Source organism: Astyanax mexicanus, chromosome 1 (assembly GCF_023375975.1).
Source record: "Astyanax mexicanus isolate ESR-SI-001 chromosome 1, AstMex3_surface, whole genome shotgun sequence".
NCBI lineage: Eukaryota > Metazoa > Chordata > Actinopteri > Characiformes > Acestrorhamphidae > Astyanax > Astyanax mexicanus.
In genome coordinates, this window is record NC_064408.1 from 84449580 (window position 1) to 84474373 (window position 24794).

Sequence of the window (24794 nt, forward strand, 5' to 3'; positions counted from 1 at the left end):
GCGTTGTCACATTTTAGACTGAAATCTGTTGTGTGGGACAGAATATGCAAATACACTCATTCCGTGCAATTATAACTGTTGGTAGTGGGAGAGGATTTGTTTGTTGAATGAGTTTTGGAAAGATGAATGTGTTTACACTGATATAATATGATTCAGATGCATCTCACTCTACCTCTTGAAGTGGTCAGAGTGATCAGATTTTTTAATGCATTTTGTGTGTGTTTACACTTGCATTTTTATGTGGCTTGACCTTTAGATATAATTGTGTTACTCAAGACACAAAGAGTCCTTCCAGAACAAGTTCCAAAATTACCCATTTTTTCTGTCTCCGTGTCCTGCATTTGTCCCTTTTGATTCCTGTCTGTTGTGGGTATACTGTTTAAACTGTCTGTGAGCACTCTAGTTAATCCCCTCTAGTTAACCCAACCCTGTCAATGCCAGCTGCTGTGTCTGTTAGCACTGCAGCTCCATCCCTGCCGAGTGCAGCTGTTAGCATTGCAGCTAACCCACTCCATCCCTGCCGAATGTGTTTTTTAGCAATTTGACTGACCTGCTCCAACATTGCAGATCCTGACTGCTTTTGCACCAGGAGTGGCATAAAGTTATCCATGCATGAAAACTATGATTAAAAAACAGGGTTATTCCACCAAATATTGATTTCTGAACTCATAAAACTTTATGAATATGAACTTGTTTTCTTTGCATTATTTAAGTTCTGAAAGCTCTGCATCTTTTTTATTATTTCAGCCATTTCTCATTTTCTGCAAATAAATGCTCTAAATGACATTATTTTTATTGTAGTTTATAGAAAAAAACAACAATGTTCATTTTACTCAAACAAAAACCTAGCAAAATCAGAGAAACTGATTCAGAAACTGAAGTGGTCTCTTAATTTTTTCAGAGCTGTATTTGTGTGAAGAAGTAAGTTAACTTGAGAATATTTAAGGAGGTAATTGAAGTCAGGAATCCAATTACCTTAGTAGACTGTGACCTTGTTCTTAATGTAAGTTTTTCATAAAAACAAAACTGACACCAAGTTATATTTTCAGTAGTTTTATTGAAAAATGCCTCCTCTGTTTCAGAAATAAATAAGAAAATAAGGCTGTGGAATTCACAATTTGCAGTTTTAAACATGAAGCAGCAATACTATATCCATAGTCTTGCACACAAATGCCAACTGCGATTGATACTGATAAAACAACAATGACAACAACTATATTCTGATTTTAAAAAGAAAAAAAAATGAAAACCGACAAATGTACTAAATATACACCACAGACATGCAATTCCACTTTTGGTAAAATCAGCTGTGAGTTGATACTAGGAAACTGATAAATGTTTGATTTAGGATAAAGTAATGGAGGCCATGTGTTACCATACTGCAGATGATGACAAAAACGAACATTTCTCAGGAGATGAAAGCTCATAAAATGAATGACTGATGCATATGAGAGTGTGTATAAGACACTCGTTATGATCCGTGATGAATAAAGCATTTCGTGAATGTAAATTTAAAAGCATGGGTGAGTGTAAAGGCCTTCCTGTGGCAAGCGTGTAACTACCAGCATCACTGCTGAGATTTAGCATAAGTGACACATTAATAACTCTAATGTTGTAAGTATTTAATGAAGCAGATATTTTACAAGCACACGAGGGGAGCAGATAAAGAGCAAGTTGGCCAAAAACTCTGGATTTCGTCACTTGCAACCTACCCTGCTGTATCCACACATACTTTTTTATGGTTTAAAAAAAAAAACATAAAAAAAAATATAGAACCAAAAAACAGAAATGAGAAAAATGTACCTCTGTAATATCAAGTGTCATAGATCTTCATAGTGGCATTTGTGAAAGCAACTTTACATATATGCAAAGGATTTTTTTATAGTTGTTTAGGATTTTATCCATCTTGACTGTCTTCTGGATAGCGATCTCTTGCGGCGTTCGTTGGGTGAAAGCTCATAGTCTTCCTCAGGTATTGGGACTACATGCAGTTGGGGCTCACGTGGAAGCGGCTCTGCTTGGAAATATGGTTGTGGCCAGTTGAGCATGGGAGTAACATTACACTCAAAGTCAACAAAGCAAAAAGAGCAAAACGAGCATTGTGTTACGTCTGTCAGTGCTGTAATGCCACAACCACTAAACTAAAACCACAGCAGAGACGTGTGGGAAGGGAAAAACGTGAGTTAGAAGAGACTGATAGAGAGTAGAAGTTAACAGCTCAGCACTTTTCCTCTACTCTGAGACACTGGTAAAACTTAATTTAACTGAGATCGTCAAAAATCAAGTAAAACCCTATTGTGGCTGGATTAGTTTTTCCAGAAGCCTCTGTGCAGTGTAAGAGTGTAAAAGTTCATGTCTGCGTTATTCCAGTCATTATAATATAATACATTGCAGTGTGTATTAACAGGTTTTACATGTTTGCATGAGGTGGACTGGAACAGGACTAATATTATTGGGAGAACCTCTTTACAGAAGTTCATCTATACTGTAACACCTATGCACACACTGCAGATTCATACTGGATTTAAACCACTCTACAGATATTTCCTTTTAGACTGTAATGCCTAATCACACCGTGCAGATTCATACTGGATTAAAATCCATGGTCTCCTTGGTCAGCACTTCAAGTACTTCCCCTGGAAAAACTAATCCAGCTTGAAGAGGGCCGGTCCTCATGTAACACAAATGAGCTACAGCTGGCTGTAAGAAAGCAATTTCAGCTAAAAAAGAGAATAAGATCATTTCAAAAAGTACATCTGTGTGTACAAATAGGGATTTTTTTTAAACCTCCAGGGTCACTTATACAAAAAGGCACATGCTTCAAATCACCCCTGAGCAAGTCTGAGGGTACAATTAAGGCACATAGTATAAAACAAAGAGGCATTCATGTTGGCATTCAGCAAACAGCAGGATACAATGCACAAGCTCACTATTGGTGTTAAAAACTAATTTAGTGGATTTGGGTCCATTTACAAGGCACAATTAGTTTATTTACAGATAAAAATGAAAGTTAACAGGTTAAATAACTGTCATTTTGGCTACAAATCCTCTTGGTTAGTAAGTGGTGGTGTTGTTGCTGCTGCTGTTGTAGTTTTTGCATCATGCTGCTCCACCTGCCTGTCTGCTGTTTGACTTCAAGGTGCAGACAGGCCACTACGTTGCTGCCATCACCCGCTGCTTTGGAGGTTTTAATTGCTGTGAATTGTTGTTAGTACCAGTCCACTATTTGTTTGTTTTTTTTCTTTGTTGCATGTGTTTGTTTCTCTTTTTTCTATTGTTTTCAATAGTGTTCGTTAGTCGCTTCCTTGGTGGTTATCCTCAGAATTCATCAACATGTACGAGCACAAAGCTCAGAATCAGGCCTTTCTCACGATTTCAGCGTGAAAAGCAGCACAGGCGCTTTAGAATGCTTATGAACCTGAAACGGGTCAGAGAGGGTGTTAGAGTTCAGGAAAATACATCATCAGGGTTCCATACACTGCAAAAAAATGATTTGGCAAGCCAGCTTGCAAATGAAGCTGTTTTATAAATAGGCAATATATATGCAGTACTTCCCATCATGGGATTGCTGTAAAAAATATAATAATTTTATATGGCCACTGTTAAGCCCTTAACACATACTGTTCCCTAGGCACTGTATCGATGGCTGCCCACCGCTCTGGGCCTGTGTGTTCACTTTAAGTCACTGAGTGTGGGTGTTCACTAGTGTGTGTGTGTGTTTACTGTACAGATGGGTTAAAGGGGGAGGCCACATTCCATCTGTGCTTCCAGCACAATTATGGTAAATATGGTTATCTTGTCTTGTCATAGTCTGAGAAAGCACATGCTAGCCTTAGTGCAACAGGGATAACTTAGCTAGTGCGAGGGGATTGGAAACGCCTAAATGGGTAGACATTGGGAAAAGTCCCCTTACTTGGAAACAATTTGTATAATTACAACAAATGCATAATGAAAAATATTAGAGATATGTTACATTTAAGATGCTTTTGCTTGCCAAAATGACATTTTTTTTGCAGTGTATTCCTGATGCTTGTATGCTATGTTAAAAACAACCACTACTGTAACTACAAGGTAGATAGTGCTATTCATGCACTATTCTAATACATGCCATAAATGTTATTAGCAGTGTTTTTTTTTGTGTCATGCAACAGGCACTTCTATGAGGAAGTGTACATACCTCTGTATCCCTGTCCATTGTAGGGGATACCTACACACTGGGAGGAGTCACAGTACCCAGGAGGACCAGGTGGGCCCCTGGGGCCAGGGACACCATTACGGCCAGGAGGCCCGCGAGGGCCTGAAGCTCCGCTAGGGCCTGTAGGGCCTGTTCTAGACTCACCTGGAAGGCCTAAAGGAGGTGGGGGTAAGAACAATTTAGAAAACTTAACTGACATTGCTGTTTAAATCTAGTGGATCTGGATTTGGCCAGAACTGAGAGGTACCTAACAAGTCAGCAAAAACACAAGAGAAAGAGGTTTAAAACTGGAAGAGAAAAGACTTATGCTATTTTTTCAGTCACTATTATGTAACTGTGAAAGCTCACTCAGGGTCATACCTTTGGGATGTAAAATAAATCTGTCTGGGCTAAAAGACAACGAGAACCACACGGTTTTAAAAGACCCAGAAAAAAACAAGCTCCTGATAGTGACCCAGAGCTTTCACTTTGTCAGTTTACATTATAAAATGAAAGAAAAGAAAAAAGAAAAAAAGACTTGTGATAACTACACTGACAGCTATTTAAAGTTATGTGAACAAATCAGACATGTGTCTAGTGTATGTGGGCTTGTGTGTGTGTGTGTACGTGTGTATGCATGCATGTGTGAGAAAGAAAAATCATACCAGGTGGTCCAGGCATGCCTCTCTGTCCTCTCTCTCCAACCCCAGGACTTCCTCTCTCACCCTTTTCTCCAGATGGGCCTGAGCGCACATACACAAATACCAGCATGAGAACAAAGACAAACCTCAAGAAAACACACAACAAAAGGACACCCAAAAAGCCAACCACATGTGTACACCTAAAATGCACTGATGCATTAATGAGAAACCTGTGGAAAGATCGCAATGATAGATGTAGAAAAGGACTCAATAAAGAGAAGCATCACAAGAGTTGTCTCTGCTGTTTTGAGCAAAAGCAGGAACCCTTTCATAATGTTACCATGGACTCAATGGAATCAAAAGAAAGCGGCAATTCTATACTGCATATCTATACTGTTTAGTCCTCTTTAATCAGTGTATAACGAACATGGAGGCACTGGGAAGTTTGACCCTAGTTTTTGGGCCACATTCCTTATCTGTGCATCTGTACTGGTGCTAGGCTTATGGAACTACAAACAGGAAGGATGTTAAACATAGCTAATTCTTCAGTACTGATTAAATGAGTACCTAACTCTAACCATATATCACCTATTTCTCCCTTTTGGTAGAAATCTATTATTTGTTTTACTATTGTAAGTTATTTTATTAAGTGTCTTCATGAATGATAAAATAAATAAGACACAAAATACACTGTGGATGTCCACTTGCAAGCTCCTCCCACCAATAATATAAGATACTCACTCTTAGGTTAACACATTAGTTTACGTTACAGGATACAAAATATCTTGTAGTGAACAAGAACCATGTTTATTTGTGTCAGGCTAAATATTAGGTCTGAAAGGTAGCTCTTTATTACATCTAGTGCTCAAAGCTGGTCAATTTAAGTAAACTGATTTAAATACACCTAATGCAAGTATGCATGTATGACTATAATATCATCATCTGTTTTCTTTATTGAAGATATGACAAATCTCAAGCTATTCACTCACTCAGGTTGCTGAGGTTCAGACTTCCAGTGAAGATATCCTTAAATGTGTTCACTATATGTGACACTTGATTTAAAAGCTCACTTGCTGTTAGGGTAAAGTGTGAGGAAAAAGAAAGGCAGACTGGCAGTGGCCATTAGCTTCATGCATGACCAGCATGAGAAAACATGTCCCTGTTTTCCAACCACAGTGGCTATAGTTGTATGAAGGGACATAGCACTAGTGGGGGTCTTGCCTGAAGTAACTTGACTAATTCATCAGTTGGTCAATAAGTGGTTGATATGATACAAAACAATGTCCTTTTTCCAAACTCATGCAAAACAAAATTCTTGAACTTTAGATTATGCCAGTCACAATGTAAATACTATGGAGTCAATTAAGCACAGAGAGTTCCATGTTTACTTATGACATTCATAACCTTTCTTTTTATGTCAAAGTTTACATAGGCTAGGCAAAGGCTACATAGTTAGGAGTGGTTTACTGGTTGCGTCTAACACACAGAAAGCAAATTAAAGTAAACACACCTCTGTCTCCCTGTCGGCCAGGTAATCCTGGGGTTCCTGGGAAGCCGCTTCGGCCTATCCTTCCAGGCTCTCCACGTACCCCTTGATGACCAGGTGGCCCTGGTGGTCCTGAGGGTCCGGGACTGTTACTACGCATGTCGCTGGGAATCTGGTTCAGCATGTCACTGACACGACTCATCTGACCTGAGAAAATTACACCAGTGACAAATAAACAGTTACTACAGTGCAGAAGGTTAGTGAAAGATTGATTGTGAAATGATACATATTGAATACACAAAGCTGATGATTGTACTTCTGCAAGCGCAATCTGTTTGGCTTTGTGGTAGAGCCAGACAATGCAAAAATGCATCAGTGTAAATAAAGCTTACTGTTGACTAGCTGTTCACAGACTTGTCTGGCAATGGAACGCATCATGCCCTGAGAGGCAAGATCACCCTGAGAGAAATAACATAAGAAATCAATTAAGCGCTTCTTCAAAATCCTCACAAGCAATTAAAATTAAAGCAGGGCATATATTGAAACCATAACTCACTCTTTCACCCTTGTCTCCCTTCAGACCAGAGGGTCCCTGTGTAAATAATAAAAAAATATATTCATTGTACATACATATCACCACATTTCCCCAAGCTATTATTGTGCTATTCATTTAAGTAGGAACAATCCATTCACTCACAATGAGCAGCAACAGCTCGAAGAGCTACTGTTCGAAACTCAGAGAGCTAATGAAATGTCTATGTTATGCCTGCTGTCTGTTTTTGGGGTGAACAAGGCCAACAAGAGATTGTTGCATCTCTGACAGCATAATGTTACACTGGAATGCGACTGGTTTCATCATTGCATTCCACAGTGCTAAGATATGTTTTGCAAGCAAAAGATAACTCTACAGTTCAGTAAGGATCTGGGTTAACACACCTAGTGCTCTATTTGTTATTACATTTGGGTTTAAAATGAGCTTCTTGTCAAAGCATACTTACTGGAACACCATTTTCACCAGACTTTCCAGGCTGTCCTGAAGGGCCTTGCATTCCAGGAGGTCCAGGTGGTCCCTAGCAATCACACCAATATAAGTAATGAGCCACAAAATTCATACTTGATGGTGATGCAAATAGGTTCAAGTTCAGTCAAGTTGCAAGTCTGACTAGGTTGGGCAATATGCTTATCGGTTATTGTTATCATGATAAATTATATCATTATACACACTTCATAATCTTGGGTACAGTGAGTTCTTTGGTGAATGCATGACCTGCAGAGAACCATGTAGGTTCATTAATATCAGCTCATAATATCATTACATTGTTTTGACAGACTGTTTGATTTGACCCTCCTATTTCCTGTTCCAAATAATAAAAACTAAATATGTTAAAAAAAATAAATGAATAAAATCACTGTATTGAACTATGGCAGTACTTTTTAATTTGCAGCTTGTTTGCAATCTAGAAATAAAAATACATGCTTGTGATTAAGAATGTACAATCGCTCCAATATTATATACTATACTCTGTGACCAGTTATTATTTACTTTGCTCTATAACAAGGCCAAAGATTCTGAATGTGTGTGAACCTACCATTGTTCCTTGTGGTCCTCTGGGTCCAGCAGTTCCCTCTTTTCCTGGAGGTCCCTGGATTGAATACACACACATATCAGATTTAGAGTTCTTTACTAAAGGTTTATCTGCTGATGCATTGTGATTTACTACGTGCATGCACTCACCCTCACACCAGGAGGTCCCATAGGTCCGACAGCACCAGCCGGACCAGGAGGACCCTGGGAAAAAGAGAAAGAGTTGAACAGTTAAAAGACAGACACTGCACACTTCTAGCCCACAACAGCATTAGCTCAATTATCTTTCACGAAGCAACTCACACTAGATTGTTACGCAAGAATTTCCTTCCGTGTTTAAAACAGTAAATCTTTATTTTGAGTTCACTTTTAAAAGGCCTCGGCATCTCACTCCTTCGTTTTTTTTTTACTCTCCCCTCATCAATCCCCTCCTGCCTTTGATGCCTTGGAATAAGATTTACAGGCAACATAATATATTCCAGATCCATTTTACTAGCCATTATGAACCTGGCCTGCGAACTCTGCAAGTCATTAAATGCATGTTGCTATAGCATCTGCTCCAGAACACTCACCTGCAATGCAGTGCCCAATACTGGTCATTAACACTGTGATTTTTAACTCCAGTCTCTCAATATATCAGCTACAAAATGTACAAAGTTTTGGCTTTTATTTTGTGCCTTTAAAGCTTGTTTCTTTGCTAATCTTTGATTGTCTATTTATCAAAATGTTCTCATATGATTAGGCTCGGGGTAAAGATAGCATTTGCATATCATACTATTTTGTGTGTAGAATGTAAGAAGCATAATAATTTTATGTAACTATGTTAGGATTTACATTTTTATCTAGTGAATAAACTTTCAGAGGCACAGTACCTTGTACATGCGTTGTAATCCACATCTATCTACTTGTATCTGGCATTCAGCCTCACTAAATATCCACTTATCTGCATGGCAGCAAGCAGCATTCAATATCATTAGTGCACTCGGCCCACACATGTTCTAAATAAAAACAACCCAACAAAACTGCAGGAAAGCACAGAGCCAGACACATTACAACAATTAATATTGCGCTCAGCTAATCTGCATTTTCACTCAGATGAAATCTAAGCCTATTGTTCACTTCACTGCTCCCTTCAAGCATCTCCTGCGCAGATACAATCTGGCTTTGCCATATGGAGACAGTCCAGAGTAGTAGCATGGGCCTACACAATAAGAATAATCCCCCAGTTCTCCTTTCCAAGCCGCAAAAACCTCCCTGAGCCAAAAGAGCACTCACTTTTTGCCCAGGTAGTCCAGCATCACCAGGATCACCTTTCGGTCCTGGACGGCCCTGTGGAAAATAGAAGGAAATCTTGAAGTAAAAAAAAAACAAATAAAAGTTTTTTGCCCATTTAAGCGAATGGAGGAGGATGTGTACTGTCTTCCTGCTGGAAACCCGACACATCGATCAAGTCTGCAGAGCAGGATTTGTGAGTGGGTTTTTGGGAAAGTGTTTGCTCCATGCTGCTTGACCAAAAAAGGACAGAAGAATGAACGGAAGCAGCTGAAGGGAGAAAGAAAAGAAACTGTACGTAATTGAGTTAAGGATTAGTTACTTCAAAAGTTCTCCGATATCGAGTGCAAATTTTCACAGACGTGGAAGAATGCAGGATGCTGAACCTGCTGACATAATTACTGTTCAGCTACAGCTCCTGGGAAAATAAATGGTCAGAGTAATCCCTGTTTGGTGTACAGAGGCACTCCGAGATTTACGACTGGCTACTGAGAACTGGCGGAGTGCAGAGACAGCGGATAAGGAAGGAGATGTTAAGCAGAAAGAGTTAGGAGGGAGACTTACGGCCTCTCCTGGCATGGAAAGTCCACTGGGTCCCTGGGGTCCGGGAAGACCCATTGGTCCTTGTGGTCCCATTTCTCCACGAGGTCCAATTGGACCCTACAGAAACACACAATGACAGTTTTAGTTGATTATTATTTTTTATTAGGGTTTATTAGGAGTTTTGTTTTATATGCATGTGCAGATTACAATAAATAAACAAATAACAGACTTTACAACTATTTAGTAATTAATTAATCAGAATATATTGCAAAGTAGAAGTTTAAATTAAGTTTAAAAAAGTGAATGAAATTTTTAATTATACTTTGCCCTTCACACAATATTGTGTACTGCTATTGCTGTGGACAGTCAACTCTAATGACCTCATCCATATCTGCACACACTGCACATATACACTGCACACTGCACTGTATATATAATCCCTTAGCCTTCAGTTAATGATATCCTAGTTTTTTCTATTAATACTCCATATATTATAACCTGAATATGAGTACAGTATGTTTCTATTTTGTTCAATTTTAATTTGTGTGTATATGTATGTAAGCTGCCAAAACATTCTTATTTCTCCTTCGGGATTAATAATACCTTGACTTATAGTGTCTTAATATAGCAAACAAAAATCAGAATCACCACATGACTCATTAGTACTCACAGAGAGGAAGTCATGGGTATGTGGTACTTACAGACTGGCCTTGTTCTCCTTTTTCTCCTCGAGGTCCCTTGCTACCAGGTGCGCCCTAAAAAAATTAAAATGTTAGAAGAAATCACAAACAATATATTCTACTTCCTCAGACAATCAGCTTGATTTGTAAACACAATAAGAATAACACGAATGGAAAGTTTAGTAGATTAAAATAGTTAATTAGCCTCAAAACAAGTTGAGGAATTAGGTATACTTTTGAAACTCTGTTTCGGAATTTGGACTCTTTACCCTTCAAAATGCCTTTCCTGTAAGGGTATCTTCCTAAACTGGTGGGCTTGGGTATGGGTCCTCACTGAAACATGCATCATACATTGTACTATCACCAAGCACTTTTTAGAAACGCCATACTAATACTGGGTGGGGGCTCCTTTGGTCTCAAAACAGCTTCAATTCTGTCCAATTCTCTATTGATTGGATTCCACAAGCTGTTGATATTCTGTCCCATGTTGACATGACTGCATTCGAGCAATGAATGACTGGTATTATTGGGCCCAAGAAAACATTCACCACACCCTTCCACCATCTTCATCAGGCTAGACTGCAGATAAAAGATCAGGTTGGCTCCATATATTTACAATGTTGGTACCAAATTCTGAAATCTTCTTCTGTTTTCTGTAAGCCTCAACCAAAACTAACATTCATCAGACCAGGGAACGTTTCTCCAGTCTTCAACTGTCCAGATTGGTGACATGGATTCTGCTGTTGTAGTCCATCCACAAGGTTTTTTTGTGCATTCTGAGATGTGAATATCGTTACTGTCCTATGAAAAACACTTATCTCCACTTTTGCTGATTTTTTGTTAACTACATAATTTGAACAGACAAACTGACCCTTACACTGTGCCAGAATTTCTTGATGAAAGGACCAAAAAATAAATCTACAAAATGACTTCAAATAAACTCTTTTTACATTGACTTCCATTGAAAGTTTACAAGGTTTTTTCTCTCTCCTGTAAAGTTGCTGTTTTGGAGATAAGTGTTTTTCATTGGACAGTAACAATATGCTCATCACAATTATGCAAAGTGATTATTGAGTTACTATAGCTTTGCTGGCAGCATGAACCAATCTGGGTTTTCTCTGTTGGTCTCAGTAACAAAGCTTTTTTTGTTCACAAAACGGCTTTTTAACCTTCTGTGCCAATTGCAGTCACTGTTGGGTGCTAGAAGATCTGCAGTTACAGAAACACTCAAATCAACCTGTCTTGTACAAACAATCAAACTACAATTTCAGTTTCATCACTGAGATCATTTTTTTAATTTATTCTGATGCTTGAACATTACATGAAGCTGATTCACATATCTACACAATTTTATACACTGCACTGCTGCCACATGATTGGATGATTAGGTAGTTGCATGTATAAGTAGGTGCACAGATGTTCCTAATAAAGTGCTAAGCTGTTTTTTTTGTATAAACTTACCTAATAATTCAAAGTACTTACTGGGAAAAAGGCTCCAGTGAGATGGAAAGGGGAAGTGCATATTTTAGACAATTACAATAACACTTCAAAAGCTCTTACCACAGGTCCCTGCGTTCCAGGAGGTCCTGAGCTGTCTGAGGTGCATGTGCAGGCATTGGGAAGAGGTGGACACTTGGCCTCATCTCTCTGAAATATAAACAGGTAGTGCAAGAGCTTAGAAGAGATAAGATCCTCAGTCCCTTTATGGCCTTGGGGGGAAAACTCATTCAGAATGTCTGAAATAACCAGGCAAAGCATGCAACTGTCACCAGAGTAAACAAACCCTTACCTATACCTCTCTCAGTTGTTAGCAAACATCATTATATCTTTCTAATACTGGATAGAGCCATGTTGAAAGGCCATGTGTAAAATGGCATTTGTTGTCTATCTAGCATTGATAGCATCATTGTTAGCTATATTCATTTCTGCTTGTGCTCTCATTTTCTTGTCAATAAAGCTGTATTTGTTTGCCTGTAGAGTTTCATGACAGCAAGCTTCAGTTAACTTTAAAGCCATAAATGCCCTTAAAGCATGGGTCAGTGTAGCTACAAAGCTACAGCAGGTGAAGATATAATACAATGCACTGTTCATGTGGTATTTATTGTTCCCTGCCAGAGCAAAACAACTGCTACTGCTTAAAATATATCAGTTCTGCAAATTAAGAGAATTTTAAAAAACTGTTTTTTACAGACTAAAGCCTGTTATTGATGACAGAAGTACTGCCCGCAGCACAGCCTGGACTGGATTAAGTGCAAACTATGTGATGTGCAGGCAGACTTTTTGCTGACAGCCTTTTGACAGGGTGGTACAAGTTTGTGATTCATGTGGTGCTCCTACAGGCTGCCTTTTTTAGAAGGCCATGAGTGCACTTTTAAGACGTTCCCCTGTGATCAGATACTAGGACACACTACTGAGCCTCATCACTCTTAAAGAGAAGGAGGAGGAGGAAAAGAGCAAATCAGTGACACATTCATCAACCATAGGCTGTTTTGAAGCTGCAGCTGGACTGGTTTAACAAAGTTCTTGTCCTTCAGCTGTCCGGAGCCCCTAATCACAACCAAAGCACTACAACCTTATGCCTTCAAAAGACTCACTTTTGCTCCCAGATTTAAAAAAGCTGTCCTTTTATAGCTACACATCCTGACCAGCAACCTTGTCTTTCTTTTTGCATAAACTCTTTCTTCTTGCATTTTATTCAAAGTGCTTAATCCACTGGAACCCACGCAAGCATGTAGTGGCACGGCAACCCTTCCTAAGGGTAGACGTGATTCTAAAAATATATACAACAAACTACACAACAAATATAGAAAAAAAAGATTATGCACATAATTTGTAAAAAAAATGCCTACCACACAGTAAAACTGGGTAAACCAGGACCCAGTTTCAGCACAGGAAAAATTGGGTTCAAATGCAGAGCGGCAGATGTTCATATAAGAGTTCTGTTCTTCTACACTACTTCCGTACTGATTATGTCAGAATGTCCTTCAGCAAGGATTACTCGACAAAAGCAAGGGTTAAAAACATATGGCTTATGGCTCACAGGATGTTAACACACAATCACACTCATGTCATACACACAGACAGCAAGTGCAGCTTGACAAAGACCACCCAGAAACAACTCATGTGAACACTGCTCTGTGTGAATATGCAGATAAAAGCGTTTAACATAGAGGTAAGCTGCTGTTTAGGACATAGTATGTTTTTTAGATGCCTCTTACCATTGAAGGAAGGTCGCAACATCTGTCCCGACTCGTCCAGCCCAGGCTACAGATAATATCGAACATCTGGATCTGGAACTGTGTAACACAAAATGAAAAATGTTGCTGAACTTGTCTTTGATGGAACGTTTAAGCAAAAAATTGAAAGCAACAATAAATGAAGAACATCAGATGAAGATTATTGACACATGCATCACAGCAGAAAAATAAATCAGAGAGTTACAAATTTCAGGTCAGAACATTATGTAAACATAAGTGGTAATATGACTGATTGGTCTGGCCAAAGAAAATAAATACGCACAGAGTTGTGCTGCAACATTGTACTTACTGTTGCCGATTCCCCTTTAGAGCCAATGGATTTGGACATTTTTCCTAGTACTTGATAACCATCTGCGGATGTATTGCCAGCTTCCTTAATTTCCTTCTCAGCCACTTCCTTGCAGTCTACGTTCAGTCTGACACTCTTGGAGGAGACGAGGATGTGAAGCTAGATAAAAACAGGATTGTGAAATTAAATGTTAGAAAAGAGTCACAGTGTCTGTCCAATACTCCACTAATCCTTATGCAATCTAAATGTTAGCAATTTCTCCATTGTGTGTTGCTAAACTCAAAACCTTAACTTAAGCTTTTCCTTTAGTGCATCCGTCTATAGAGAAACTGAATGTGGGATGGCACTGGATGCCACATTAAGAACTAATGACAATGAACAATATTAAGTATTGTAATATTAAAGTTAAAAAATAAATATGAGAAATTCAATTCTGTTCAACTTCATTTTGAGGGGCTGTCTTTTAACCACCCAACTGTACAAAACAGTGAAAATGAAAATACACATATTCAAGTATGGAATAAAACTAGGTCCAAACATCAGTGGTCGTTTTTAATCCAGTGCTATTTAAGTCCCATGCAATCTGTACACCGTCTGGATAACTGATGCCCAGTTACCCTTGGCTCAGCTACCCCGCGTTGGCACATCCTGTCAATTCAGGTGTAGCTATCTAACTACAATACTATCTAGACTACTAGCTGGTGTATATACAGGGCTGATTAGGTAGAATTTGGGACACAGCACTAAACCAACAGCACCATTGCTTGGTGTTTTGCTGCTATTCAAACACAACCAGCTTTAATCTCTATTGTAGTAGCTGACTGTCACACAACTGGACAATTGAATAAAAGACAAAAACATTTTACAGACAAAATGATACATCATTCGAAAATCATATACACTGTTCCATTTGAGATTATAAATGATGCTATTTGGGCGTAAGTAATAAACATAACGCAAAAAGTAAGAATTGCAAACAAAGAAAAAATCGACTACATTTGCAGTAAGAAAAAAAACGAATTATTTGCCCAACGTTTGCTTTAAAGATGTCTCTTGAGAACTGCATTCCACAGCATCAGCATAAACCAAACTGTGTTCATTTCCAGGTTAAGATCGTTTAGGATTAGGTTGAAGATGATTATGGAAAACATTTTCTCCTTCATTCTCTGCACACCCTCTGTTTCTGTTAAAGCTCAACAGCAAAGCTGTGATCCTGTTCACTCTGGCAGCTGCAACTGCCTCTTACAAAAACATTGCGATTTTAAGCACTTGGCACGAGGGAAGGCTTCTGGTCAACATCCCAGGAAGTGAATGGCTGACCACTGTTTGGATGAACAGGGACGGTGATGCTACAGAGTTCAGTCTGAAAGCAAGAGTGGAGATGTATCATTTGGGAACAAGGGGCGAACGAGGTAAAGAGAGTGAGCAGTGAGTAAATGGTGAGCGAGAGAATAAATTGGACCTAATAGGATGAACCCACTGTCTCTGGTTGAGAGTCAGAGAGTCTGTGAGAAACCTTACTCAGCAGAAGCTCAGACCCAGCTCTGCTTCATTTCCACCTCAAGCCGACATGACAAATGGAGCATGACATCATCCAGGATGCACTGCCAAATGTGTTCTCAAGCTTTTTGTCATTTGGATTGCTTACAAAACCTATGCTGCAGACCGGAGTGGAACCCTTTTTTTGACAGATTTTTGATAGTATCTTTAAAGACTATTTACATAGACAAAATTGTATCACCACATGTATTGAGGGCAAAAACTTGTGGAGTATCATGGAATATCTGCAACTGGTCAAACTGTTCAACTGTGTATTTCAGCCAATATTAGAATTACTATTAGTAAACATTACATTGTACAGCCCTCTACTGCTCCAATGAGAATTATTAAGAAATCCCCAATCACCGTAAGAGGACAGCACTTGAGAATGCTGTTCACTTTGAACAATCTAAGAAAATATTTAGAAATTCTGACAAAGTATTGTTGCTTTTGCCATGTTGTAATGGCCAATTAATGTTTAGCATGTTCTTGGGTTCAACTCCTTATCTAAGTAAGTTTTCCATGGGTGGAGTTTCCATGTTCTCCTCGTGAGAAGACTCCAGGTAATATGGACATCAGGTAAATTGGATACTCTAAATTGTCCTGGTAAGTGTGTGTGTAAGTATGCATATTTGTGAGTGTGTGTATGACTGTATGCCCAGATATGGATTGAGTTCGCCCCTTAGTGCCTGATGCAGATCTCCACCTCCAGGTGAATGGTTGTTTCCGGTTGAGCGTATGCTATACACGATTGGCTGATGCTTCTCACCATTGGCTGATTGGCTGTGTGAGTGCTGAGTGTAAATCGTTGTGTGTAAAATGTGATTGTAAAGCATCCTTGGGTTTTTAGAAAGGCGCTTTAACTTCAATACGGTGTAACTTTAGTAATTTATTCATTCATCATTCATGTTTCATGGAAGCTAAAGAATGCTGGACTGACTAGTGGATATGCTCATGGGGCCCTTTTCAATTAATGTGGATTTGATTTCTGCCAAATCAATTGCCGCACTGCACTGAGGTATACTATGAGGTACACATGACACTGTGGAATGACTAATGTTAAACGCCCACACAACTTGGAAATAAATTTCCCATCCATCTAACACCCTGACTTCACTCAAATATATGGTCACTCACAAGATAGCACCTCACAACTTACAGATGTTGGCGTTCCCAAGTAGTCCACTCAGGTAAAACTTTGATCAATTCAGTGCTGCTATCCCATGAGTTTGTGGCATGTGAATGTAGTTGTCTGTTAAGGCTCTCATTTGATTTTTTTTTAACATTACAAACAAAACAATACATGGGCACCTCTTTGGCTACCACTATTTAAGCAATATGATGCATACTACTATCTCTCATTGCCTGGCCATCTTTACAGACATTAGTCTGTCTGTTTTAGTACTCAACCACCCAGACCATTTATATACAGCAGTGTCTAGATTCTGCTCTCTGATCAGAGAAATGGAAGCTCTATGCAGTGGCTGATATATCTTACTGTAAGTAACGTAAAACCTCACTAATTAGAAACATGACACACTACAGTAATTGGAAACATAAAAGACACACTGTGCCATCATTTCTTTCCCACATGATTACTATTGAGACAATAATGGCTTTCCCATAAAATGCCGTCAAGAAAGTTTCTGTGACTCTTGCCAAATTTCATTACTATCAATCAATTTTATGAAGCATCCCAAATCCACACAGCATAGACACTAATATTGCCTTACCATCCCAGTCTTGTATTACATGTTTAATATTGTATTTTTAACTGAAATAAACAATGAGTAATGACTTAGCATAGCCATTAGAAGTTAACGCCACTGCTCAACTAAAAATAGATAAGTTATAATGAATGACTGCAGATTAACATACAATAACTATTGTATTATAGACTGAATAGTATAGAGAAAGTACAGAGAATGATAAAGAGTGTCCGAGTTCAGAGGAGAAAAGTACAGTCATATGAAAAAGTTCGGGCACTGTCCCTGTGGACTTCCATTTCCTTACTATGTTCCTCACAGTGGAAACTGACAGGTTAAATCTCTGAGACAACTTTTTGTATCCTTCCCCTGAACAACTATGTTGAACAATCTTTGTTTTTAGATCATTTGAGAGTTGTTTTGATGAGCCTATGATGCCACTCTTCAGAGGAGATTCAAATAGGAGAACAACTTGCAATTGGCCACCTTAAATACCTTTTCTCATGATTGGATACACCTGGCTATGAAGTTCAAAGCTCAATGAGGTTACCAAACCAATTTTGTGCTTCAGTAAGTCAGTAAAAAGTAGTTAGAAGTATTTAAATCAATAAAATGATAAGGGTGCCCATACTTTTGCACCGGTCAAATGTTGGTTTAATGCATATTGCACATTTTCTGTTAGTACAATAAACCTCATTTTAATCCTGAAATATTACTGTGTCCATCAATTATTAAATATATCAAACTGAAATGGCTGTTGCAAACACCCAAATATTTAGAACTAAAAATGATTAAGATTAATAGGGGTGCCCAAACTTTTTCATATGACTGTAAGATTGAAAACAGTGTGTGACCTATGAGGTGGGCAGTACTATGTATCATTCTGCAACCAGCCAGCAGAGGCACTAGACCTGTGTTGAAAAGACCTGTCTTGTTGGTTATAACCAACTCAGTTTTAGGCCCAGTAGACATTCTGGGAATCTGGAGGATCTAATACCCGATGGATTTCTGCAGCACTTAAGTTTGCTATCAACAAAAGATCCAAAAGAGCAGCTTAGTTCTCTTTTTTATCTACTCCAAAAGACAAACAATGAATTAAAGCCTGTTTTTAAAAACTGCTCTAATATTCAAGATGCACAAAACTCACTACACAACAATTTCATACAGTGAGCCAGAGGCAGTTAATCAAAAGAGGGAGTAAATGCATAGGCCAGACCTAAGCCATCTAAATCATGTTTGTTTATCCAGCACGCACTGGCAGCATTTTAATGGTTTACTAGTGCAGAGAAATACTTCTTAAGTAACAGTGAAAAACTAAAGCAGGCCAGTCCCCATTTGCTTGATCATTTTCATCATCTTCGTCTTTGTTTATTGATTGATGTTCTTCTCCAGAGAGAACAGATCTAAAGCATAACATACAGTTTTAACATTCTTGTTTACTCCCAATAAAAAAGGATGCGAAATTAAATTTAAGGTCTTCAGGAACTGTCACACATTCTAAGCACACAGAGAAATGCTGTAGCAATAATTCAGCAGAAATTGTTAATTTCCTGCTTACCACAAAAAAAACAATTAACCATGACATGTTTGGTGGATAAAGGCTGCTTCTTAGGTTTTGTAATCTAGCTATGAGGTCAATCTAGCCAATTAGCATGGAGCAAACATCTTCCCAACATGACCACATACTTGTCATTTCGAATAGACATGCTTCTGTGGTTTCAGATACTGGAGTGGTGGACAGTGTAAATAAAGCTTTTCTGTCACTAAGATTTTTTTGAGAAATCTTTCATTTGTTGGCTTTTCAACTAGTTTCTAAAGACTGTCTCAACAAGAAAATACAGTTTACACACAAGTGACAGCTTGAGACACAGTCAGGATGCAGTCCAGAGAGAGAGATCGACATTAAGCTGAGGGATGATCAATGGAGAGAGACGGACAGAGAAAGAGAGATGCTGAAAAACACTTCTACTCCACATCCTTGCCTAGCATTTCTCTAGATTTCCGATGTAATTGTTTAATGGCTAATGCAGCAACATTTTCCAGCCCTTACGCCAGAGAACAACTTCATCATGTTTTTAACAGCCTCCCCAGACACACTTATAGATTCTTGTGAAAATGAGACCTCACTAGTTCTCAGCATTACTCCCAGTTACTCTACTGGGACAGGAGATTCACTGTTATAAATTGCTTTTGACTATCGTTACTTTCAGACATTTTGTTCCTAAAGATGAGATGTTGAGTCCTTGACTTTACATCTTAGAGAGATTCTCAGAGACACTCTCTATTCTACAGCATCCACATAAAGCTTAACATATTCCACACCTTACGCAAAATATAAATGACATGAACAGACTAAGAAACTTCCAGAGCACTGACCATATGCACTCCAGACACTGAACCTTCCATAAAACTCTTCTATGAAGCTCAAATTTTTATATAGTGCATCAATTTATATAAATCTAGCAATGAGACATTTACTAGCAGAAAACATCCAAATAACATTCTCTGTTTATACCCCATTGTCCTTTACCAGTATGGTTGAGATTAGGTTTACTTAAAAACCAGATAAGAATTTTGCCTTATTCAGAAATCACACACATTTGCTTGGATCCATGAATAAAAATCAATGCTTCAGAACATCAGCAGCCAAGAGTCACTTAAAGTGTGGACAGTTGCTGAACAATTGGACAGTTGCAGGCCTGTAGCCTTTCCAAAAAGCCACAGGCCAATTCAACAAACCTCTGGAATGCAGCTACATATCCTTACTATGTGTTCATGATGTTGTTGTACTTGTAAGTTCAAACTCATTCATTCACAGAAGTCATACATATGTGACTAAAACCTCCTTCAGGCTTGTAGTTCTTGTTTTGCAGTTGAGTCATGCATTTCAGAGACAAATCCAATATGAACAGTTCCATGTGTAACTGCTATGCTCAACAATATATCATCTTCTGCTACTGCCATTTTTAGCTTAATGCTTTGATATATAATACATTTTTAGATTGCAATGATAACTACAATTTATTTGTTGTTTAAGGGGTGTGTTGACTGTATGCAGCTAACAAGCTACTGCAAGTTTATGAGACATCAATGGTCAGCATGACTGACATAGAAACTTACAATAATAATATTATTATAATAAATTAGTGCAATCAATGTTGCCCTGATACCATGATATACTTGGAAAATACTGATACTAAATCATATCAGTGGCACACAGCACTATTCATTTCCCTTATGACTAAATGACCTTGAGACGGAGTTATCCAAAATTCCCTTTATGGCAGCATCTGACTCCTTTAAATAACACATCAGGTAACACAGCTTCCACTAAAGGACAGACATCTGCTAAAGAACAGACATTACTTTGAATCACCTGTAATAATACCATCTGGAATGTCCGCTATTTCAAAACCGCATACATCCGCAGGTCACTGAATGCCAATAGGTACAACTGGAAAATTCTTTTGATTGATGTGCCACACCCCGACCTGCCAAGGCATTACTTTATGTACCAAATCACAGGGTCCCATAGGGCCTATAGAGTAAAAACACACAGCAGTGTGTTTACCTTGTGGAAGCTTCCATGGAAGATTTTCTTCACTTGATGATTGTCAAATGTGGCCTTCTGTATCTCTCCCCGCGTGTCCTTGTTATAAAATGCTACAGTCTGGCTGGAGGCTGCACAGAGAGAGTGAGAGAGAGAGAGAGAGAGAGAGAGTGTCAGATAGGCCTCCAGGTCCTTATTAGACTCATTGTCACGCAAAGATTCTTAAACCAGAACCAGCACAAACACACTTATCAGTCGAAACAGCCATGAAACTCCACACAACAAATACTAACTACATTCAGAACACCAGGGGCTAAGACTAGACTTACAGGAGGCAAGTTAGCTCAAGGTTACTTTCTAAGTGGGACAATAGACATAAGGACAGACTTTACTGAAGTCTGTATTGAGTTTTATTTATTGTATTTTTTTTTTCCTTTAAAAATGTAAATGTAACCTTTATTTATATAAATAATTACATTTAAAGATTATTGAAAAACAACGGTAACTAGACATTGTTATCTCTACACCCTTTGGATTAACGTCTTCAAGCATTTCCACTCATCAGGGCTACTAAGTTTATGAAATGATGTTCAGACTTACGATCAATGGTGACGCCAACCTCAGGTTTGTGGTTCTTGTCTGAGACCTGCCAGATGTCAAAGGCCTGTTTTGGTGAGTCAGGGAGAAGTCGGAACATCAAGATGATGGTGTAAGCTGCAGGCAGACCATCAGGATGGATGTCTCTGTAAAATTCAAAAATTAGTTAGTTTTTGTGGACCATAGTACATAAATACCTGCTGATATCCTATTGAGCCCCAAGCCTTTTTTGGAGTAGAATAATGGCACGCTCTTCACAGGTTCCCATTGGGGGGTTTGAAATCAAACCTGGCATGTCAGTGTAACCGGATATAAATGATGTTGTAGTTTGTATGGTAAAAAGATTACTGAATGGATTATAATGCTTTTTGGAACATGTGGCTGAACAGAGGTCCAAAACTCCAGTCTTTAAGGAAAACAGAGCTCCAGGGCAGGTCATATTCTTTTACAAATGTCATGTCCTGTCAGGATAGCTCTAGGCACTTGACTTAACAGCATGCTGTAAATCCACTGAACCAGTCTAGATGACAGCGGGGTCTGACTGTCTGGTTAAGAAAGACAGGGCAAGATGCATCATGTCAGACCAAAGTAGCAAAACTCAAAAAGCCTGACTCCATAACTCTTTAATTGCATACTTTTCACAACAAATTATATTTACAGAAGCAAAACCAATTACCAATTGCTGGTGCCTCATCATAAAAAACAACAAATCATATTTGTGTCTATAATTGCTTTAATCTGTCTGCAATTCCTTTGAGTGCTATCCATCATTTAAATTTGGGATTATTATCCAGCAGGTACAATAATTGCATATTCAGCTAATGCCATAAAAAACAATATATATATATATATATATATTCTAGAAAACATACCATACACTGCCAAACCAGAGAAGCATATCAATTTAAGCTTACATAATCTAGGATTATTTAAGAAAGCAGGTGTTCACTGCACAATTCTCAGTGGTGAGGTTTATATATAGAAGTATATATAACCATTACGTTCAGTCCATAACCAAAACAATAAACACCCAGCCTGTTTTGGCTGTAGGGGTATATATATATATATATATATATATATATATATATATATATATATATATATATAACTATGCATCAAAATTAAAAAAATGTGTGGTATCACAATGCAAACAAATCACATCAATAAATCATAGACAGAAGTCTTACAGAAAGAGAGATATAAAAGGCAAATATCTATTTAAGCCCTAGTCTTACTAGTATATTAATTGAGAACATACCGGTAAATAAATGTTTCTTCACTATTTAAATATATATTACACAAATATTGAATTTTAACCATTTAAAATTGGAAAAAAACAACAAACTAATGATTTTTCATTAATCCCTTCTTTAAATGCAGGGGAACCTATAGACAAATCAATTAAAGGACAGCAGGTCCACAAGACTCACACTGAAGGTTGACTGAGGAATGCGTCTTTGTGAAGCCTGTAGGCTGTGTAGCTGTTGAAGGAACCTGGCTCCATGGACACTCCCTTGGTAGAAGCGTACATCTTTTCAGTCAGATTGAAAGCCTCCAGCATTCTGAAACCTGAGAGGATACATGAAGATCTCAATTTTTATAAACTGTTCACTACATATTATCTATAAATAAAATATAGATTTAATTCTCAGTTCAATCTCAGCAATGTTGGTGTATATATATGAAAAAATAATAATTTCTCAATTAGAGTTAATGTTTTGTGTTGACCTTAAGCTTGCAGATAGAACTTCTTATTTACTTAAGTGGAGGGAGATAAACAGATAACCAGAAAATGAATCATATTTACCTGGCGATGTAAAGCCATTCACGAAGATCAAAGGACAAGCTGTAAAAAGAAAAAAATATTATACATTATAACAAATGCTTAATGTGAAACAATGCACATATTATTTCATTTCTAACGCTGAGGTATGATTAAAGTTTTGATTTTATATGTTAAAATCACTATATATACAAATGTATGTAGACACCCCTTCTGAAGAATGTAATTAGCTCTTTTCTGCTGACACAGATGTATAAATGCTCACACATAATTTCTGTAAAGTAGTGTCTTAAAGTAGTACTGAAAAATAGAATAGGACTCTCTGGAGTAGATAAACATGAACCTAATGCCTCCATTCTTAATGTCAGATATGAGCTAAAGTGAAATAAAGTCCTCGAGCATTGAGCTGTGAAGCAGTGAAACTGGGGTCTCTTATATGAAGGTGCTCAATCCAATATATTTGGGATAAGTAACAGACAGTGTTATCTCCACTCACAGGATGATGCAGTCTCACAGATGAAGGTGACCAGATTCTCTTGTATCGTGGCAAAGGCATCAAAATCATCCACAACAAAGATGTGTCGTTCACTTGGCTTGCTTCCAATGTCCTGGAGTTCAGCATAGTCCACATCAGCCACGCCGACCACAAACACACTGTAACCTAAAAAGGGAAGATGGATTAAACTCTCAACTCAGATCAACTTTACACTCAGATCTTTGTCACTCAATCTTCCAGGCTTTAAGGCTCACATTCATGTCTGTGTTACATGTTTTAGAATAAGTGGGAATGAAAGGGCCCACAAATTATTTTTTAATTTATACATGTCACATAAAAAATCCTCACTAAACTTGGACCACAAAACATGGACCAAAGCAAAAACAAACTGTCTCAAATCAAATCTTAAAATAAAAAAAAAAAATCTAAAAATCAATTTTTCTTATAGTTCTGCATTCTTGAGTTTAACAATTGTGTATATCAGGGTTCATACACGTTTTAACCAATAAGTTTCCATGACTATATGATTTTTAAAACTCCAGTACAGACATGGACAATACAACTACAAATCAACTAAAGCTATAATCAAAACTGAGTATAATAGGTCTAAAATGAATCTTATAAAATGCTGACACACAATCTTTAATAATAAAATGTGTGTCAGATCCTGAGAGCTTCATTGTGTAGGACTAAGTTACTGAATTAACTCTGAGCTGTTGATTTGTTCAAAATAGATTTTCTCCATCGATAAACTGATGGCTTTTCCAAAACTTTCTTGGAAATTTCTATTTTCAAATTCCATAACAGGTTTTTCATGATCGTACAAACCCTGGTATGTGTTTTTGAAAGATCTTTGATTAAAATGAAGAGGACATTTTGAGCATACATCTTTGTACTTAAAAAAACTAAGCCATTATGTTATAAAACAGTAAAAAGACCCTACCAGCATGCTGCAGCTTGGCAGCATTTTTCTTCACTTCATCCTGAGAGCGTCCATCAGTAACTGCAACCACAACCTTAGGGACATTCCTCCTCATTCCATTGTCTGAAGCAAACACCTTTTCGTGTACATGTTTCAGAGCAATGCCTGGATATCAAAGTCAGAAACAGACAATTAGTAGCTAGTAAAAAAAAAAAAAATTGTCACCAATCAAAATTTAAAAAGCATTTTGATTTTGATGTGCATTATCCAACAT

The 24794-nt window shown here is 37.9% G+C and overlaps 1 protein-coding gene across 7 annotated transcripts in view; it reads right to left on the bottom strand.

Moving 5' to 3' along the window:
* Positions 1-1037: 1037 nt before the first annotated feature.
* col12a1b (collagen, type XII, alpha 1b) overlaps positions 1038-24794 on the bottom strand; it is an 86182-nt gene continuing 62425 nt past the window's right edge. For 6 of the 7 annotated variants that reach the window (XM_049484770.1, XM_022684633.2, XM_022684629.2 and 3 more), the window contains 21 exons: positions 24542-24685; positions 23599-23763; positions 23127-23165; positions 22750-22888; positions 21323-21465; positions 20744-20853; positions 13928-14086; positions 13600-13677; positions 11942-12028; positions 10403-10456; positions 9723-9818; positions 9162-9215; positions 8037-8090; positions 7891-7944; positions 7300-7371; positions 6858-6893; positions 6694-6760; positions 6326-6508; positions 4840-4917; positions 4178-4348; positions 1038-2014 (listed from right to left, as the gene is read on the bottom strand). In XM_049484770.1, coding sequence (XP_049340727.1) covers positions 1890-2014; positions 4178-4348; positions 4840-4917; positions 6326-6508; positions 6694-6760; positions 6858-6893; positions 7300-7371; positions 7891-7944; positions 8037-8090; positions 9162-9215; positions 9723-9818; positions 10403-10456; positions 11942-12028; positions 13600-13677; positions 13928-14086; positions 20744-20853; positions 21323-21465; positions 22750-22888; positions 23127-23165; positions 23599-23763; positions 24542-24685 — 2108 coding nt within the window. In that variant the 3' untranslated portion in view covers positions 1038-1889. Of the gene's footprint in view, positions 3419-4177; positions 4349-4839; positions 4918-6325; positions 6509-6693; positions 6761-6857; positions 6894-7299; positions 7372-7890; positions 7945-8036; positions 8091-9161; positions 9216-9722; positions 9819-10402; positions 10457-11941; positions 12029-13599; positions 13678-13927; positions 14087-20743; positions 20854-21322; positions 21466-22749; positions 22889-23126; positions 23166-23598; positions 23764-24541; positions 24686-24794 lie in introns of all 7 variants that reach the window. The other variant, XM_049484781.1, reaches the window with a different exon arrangement.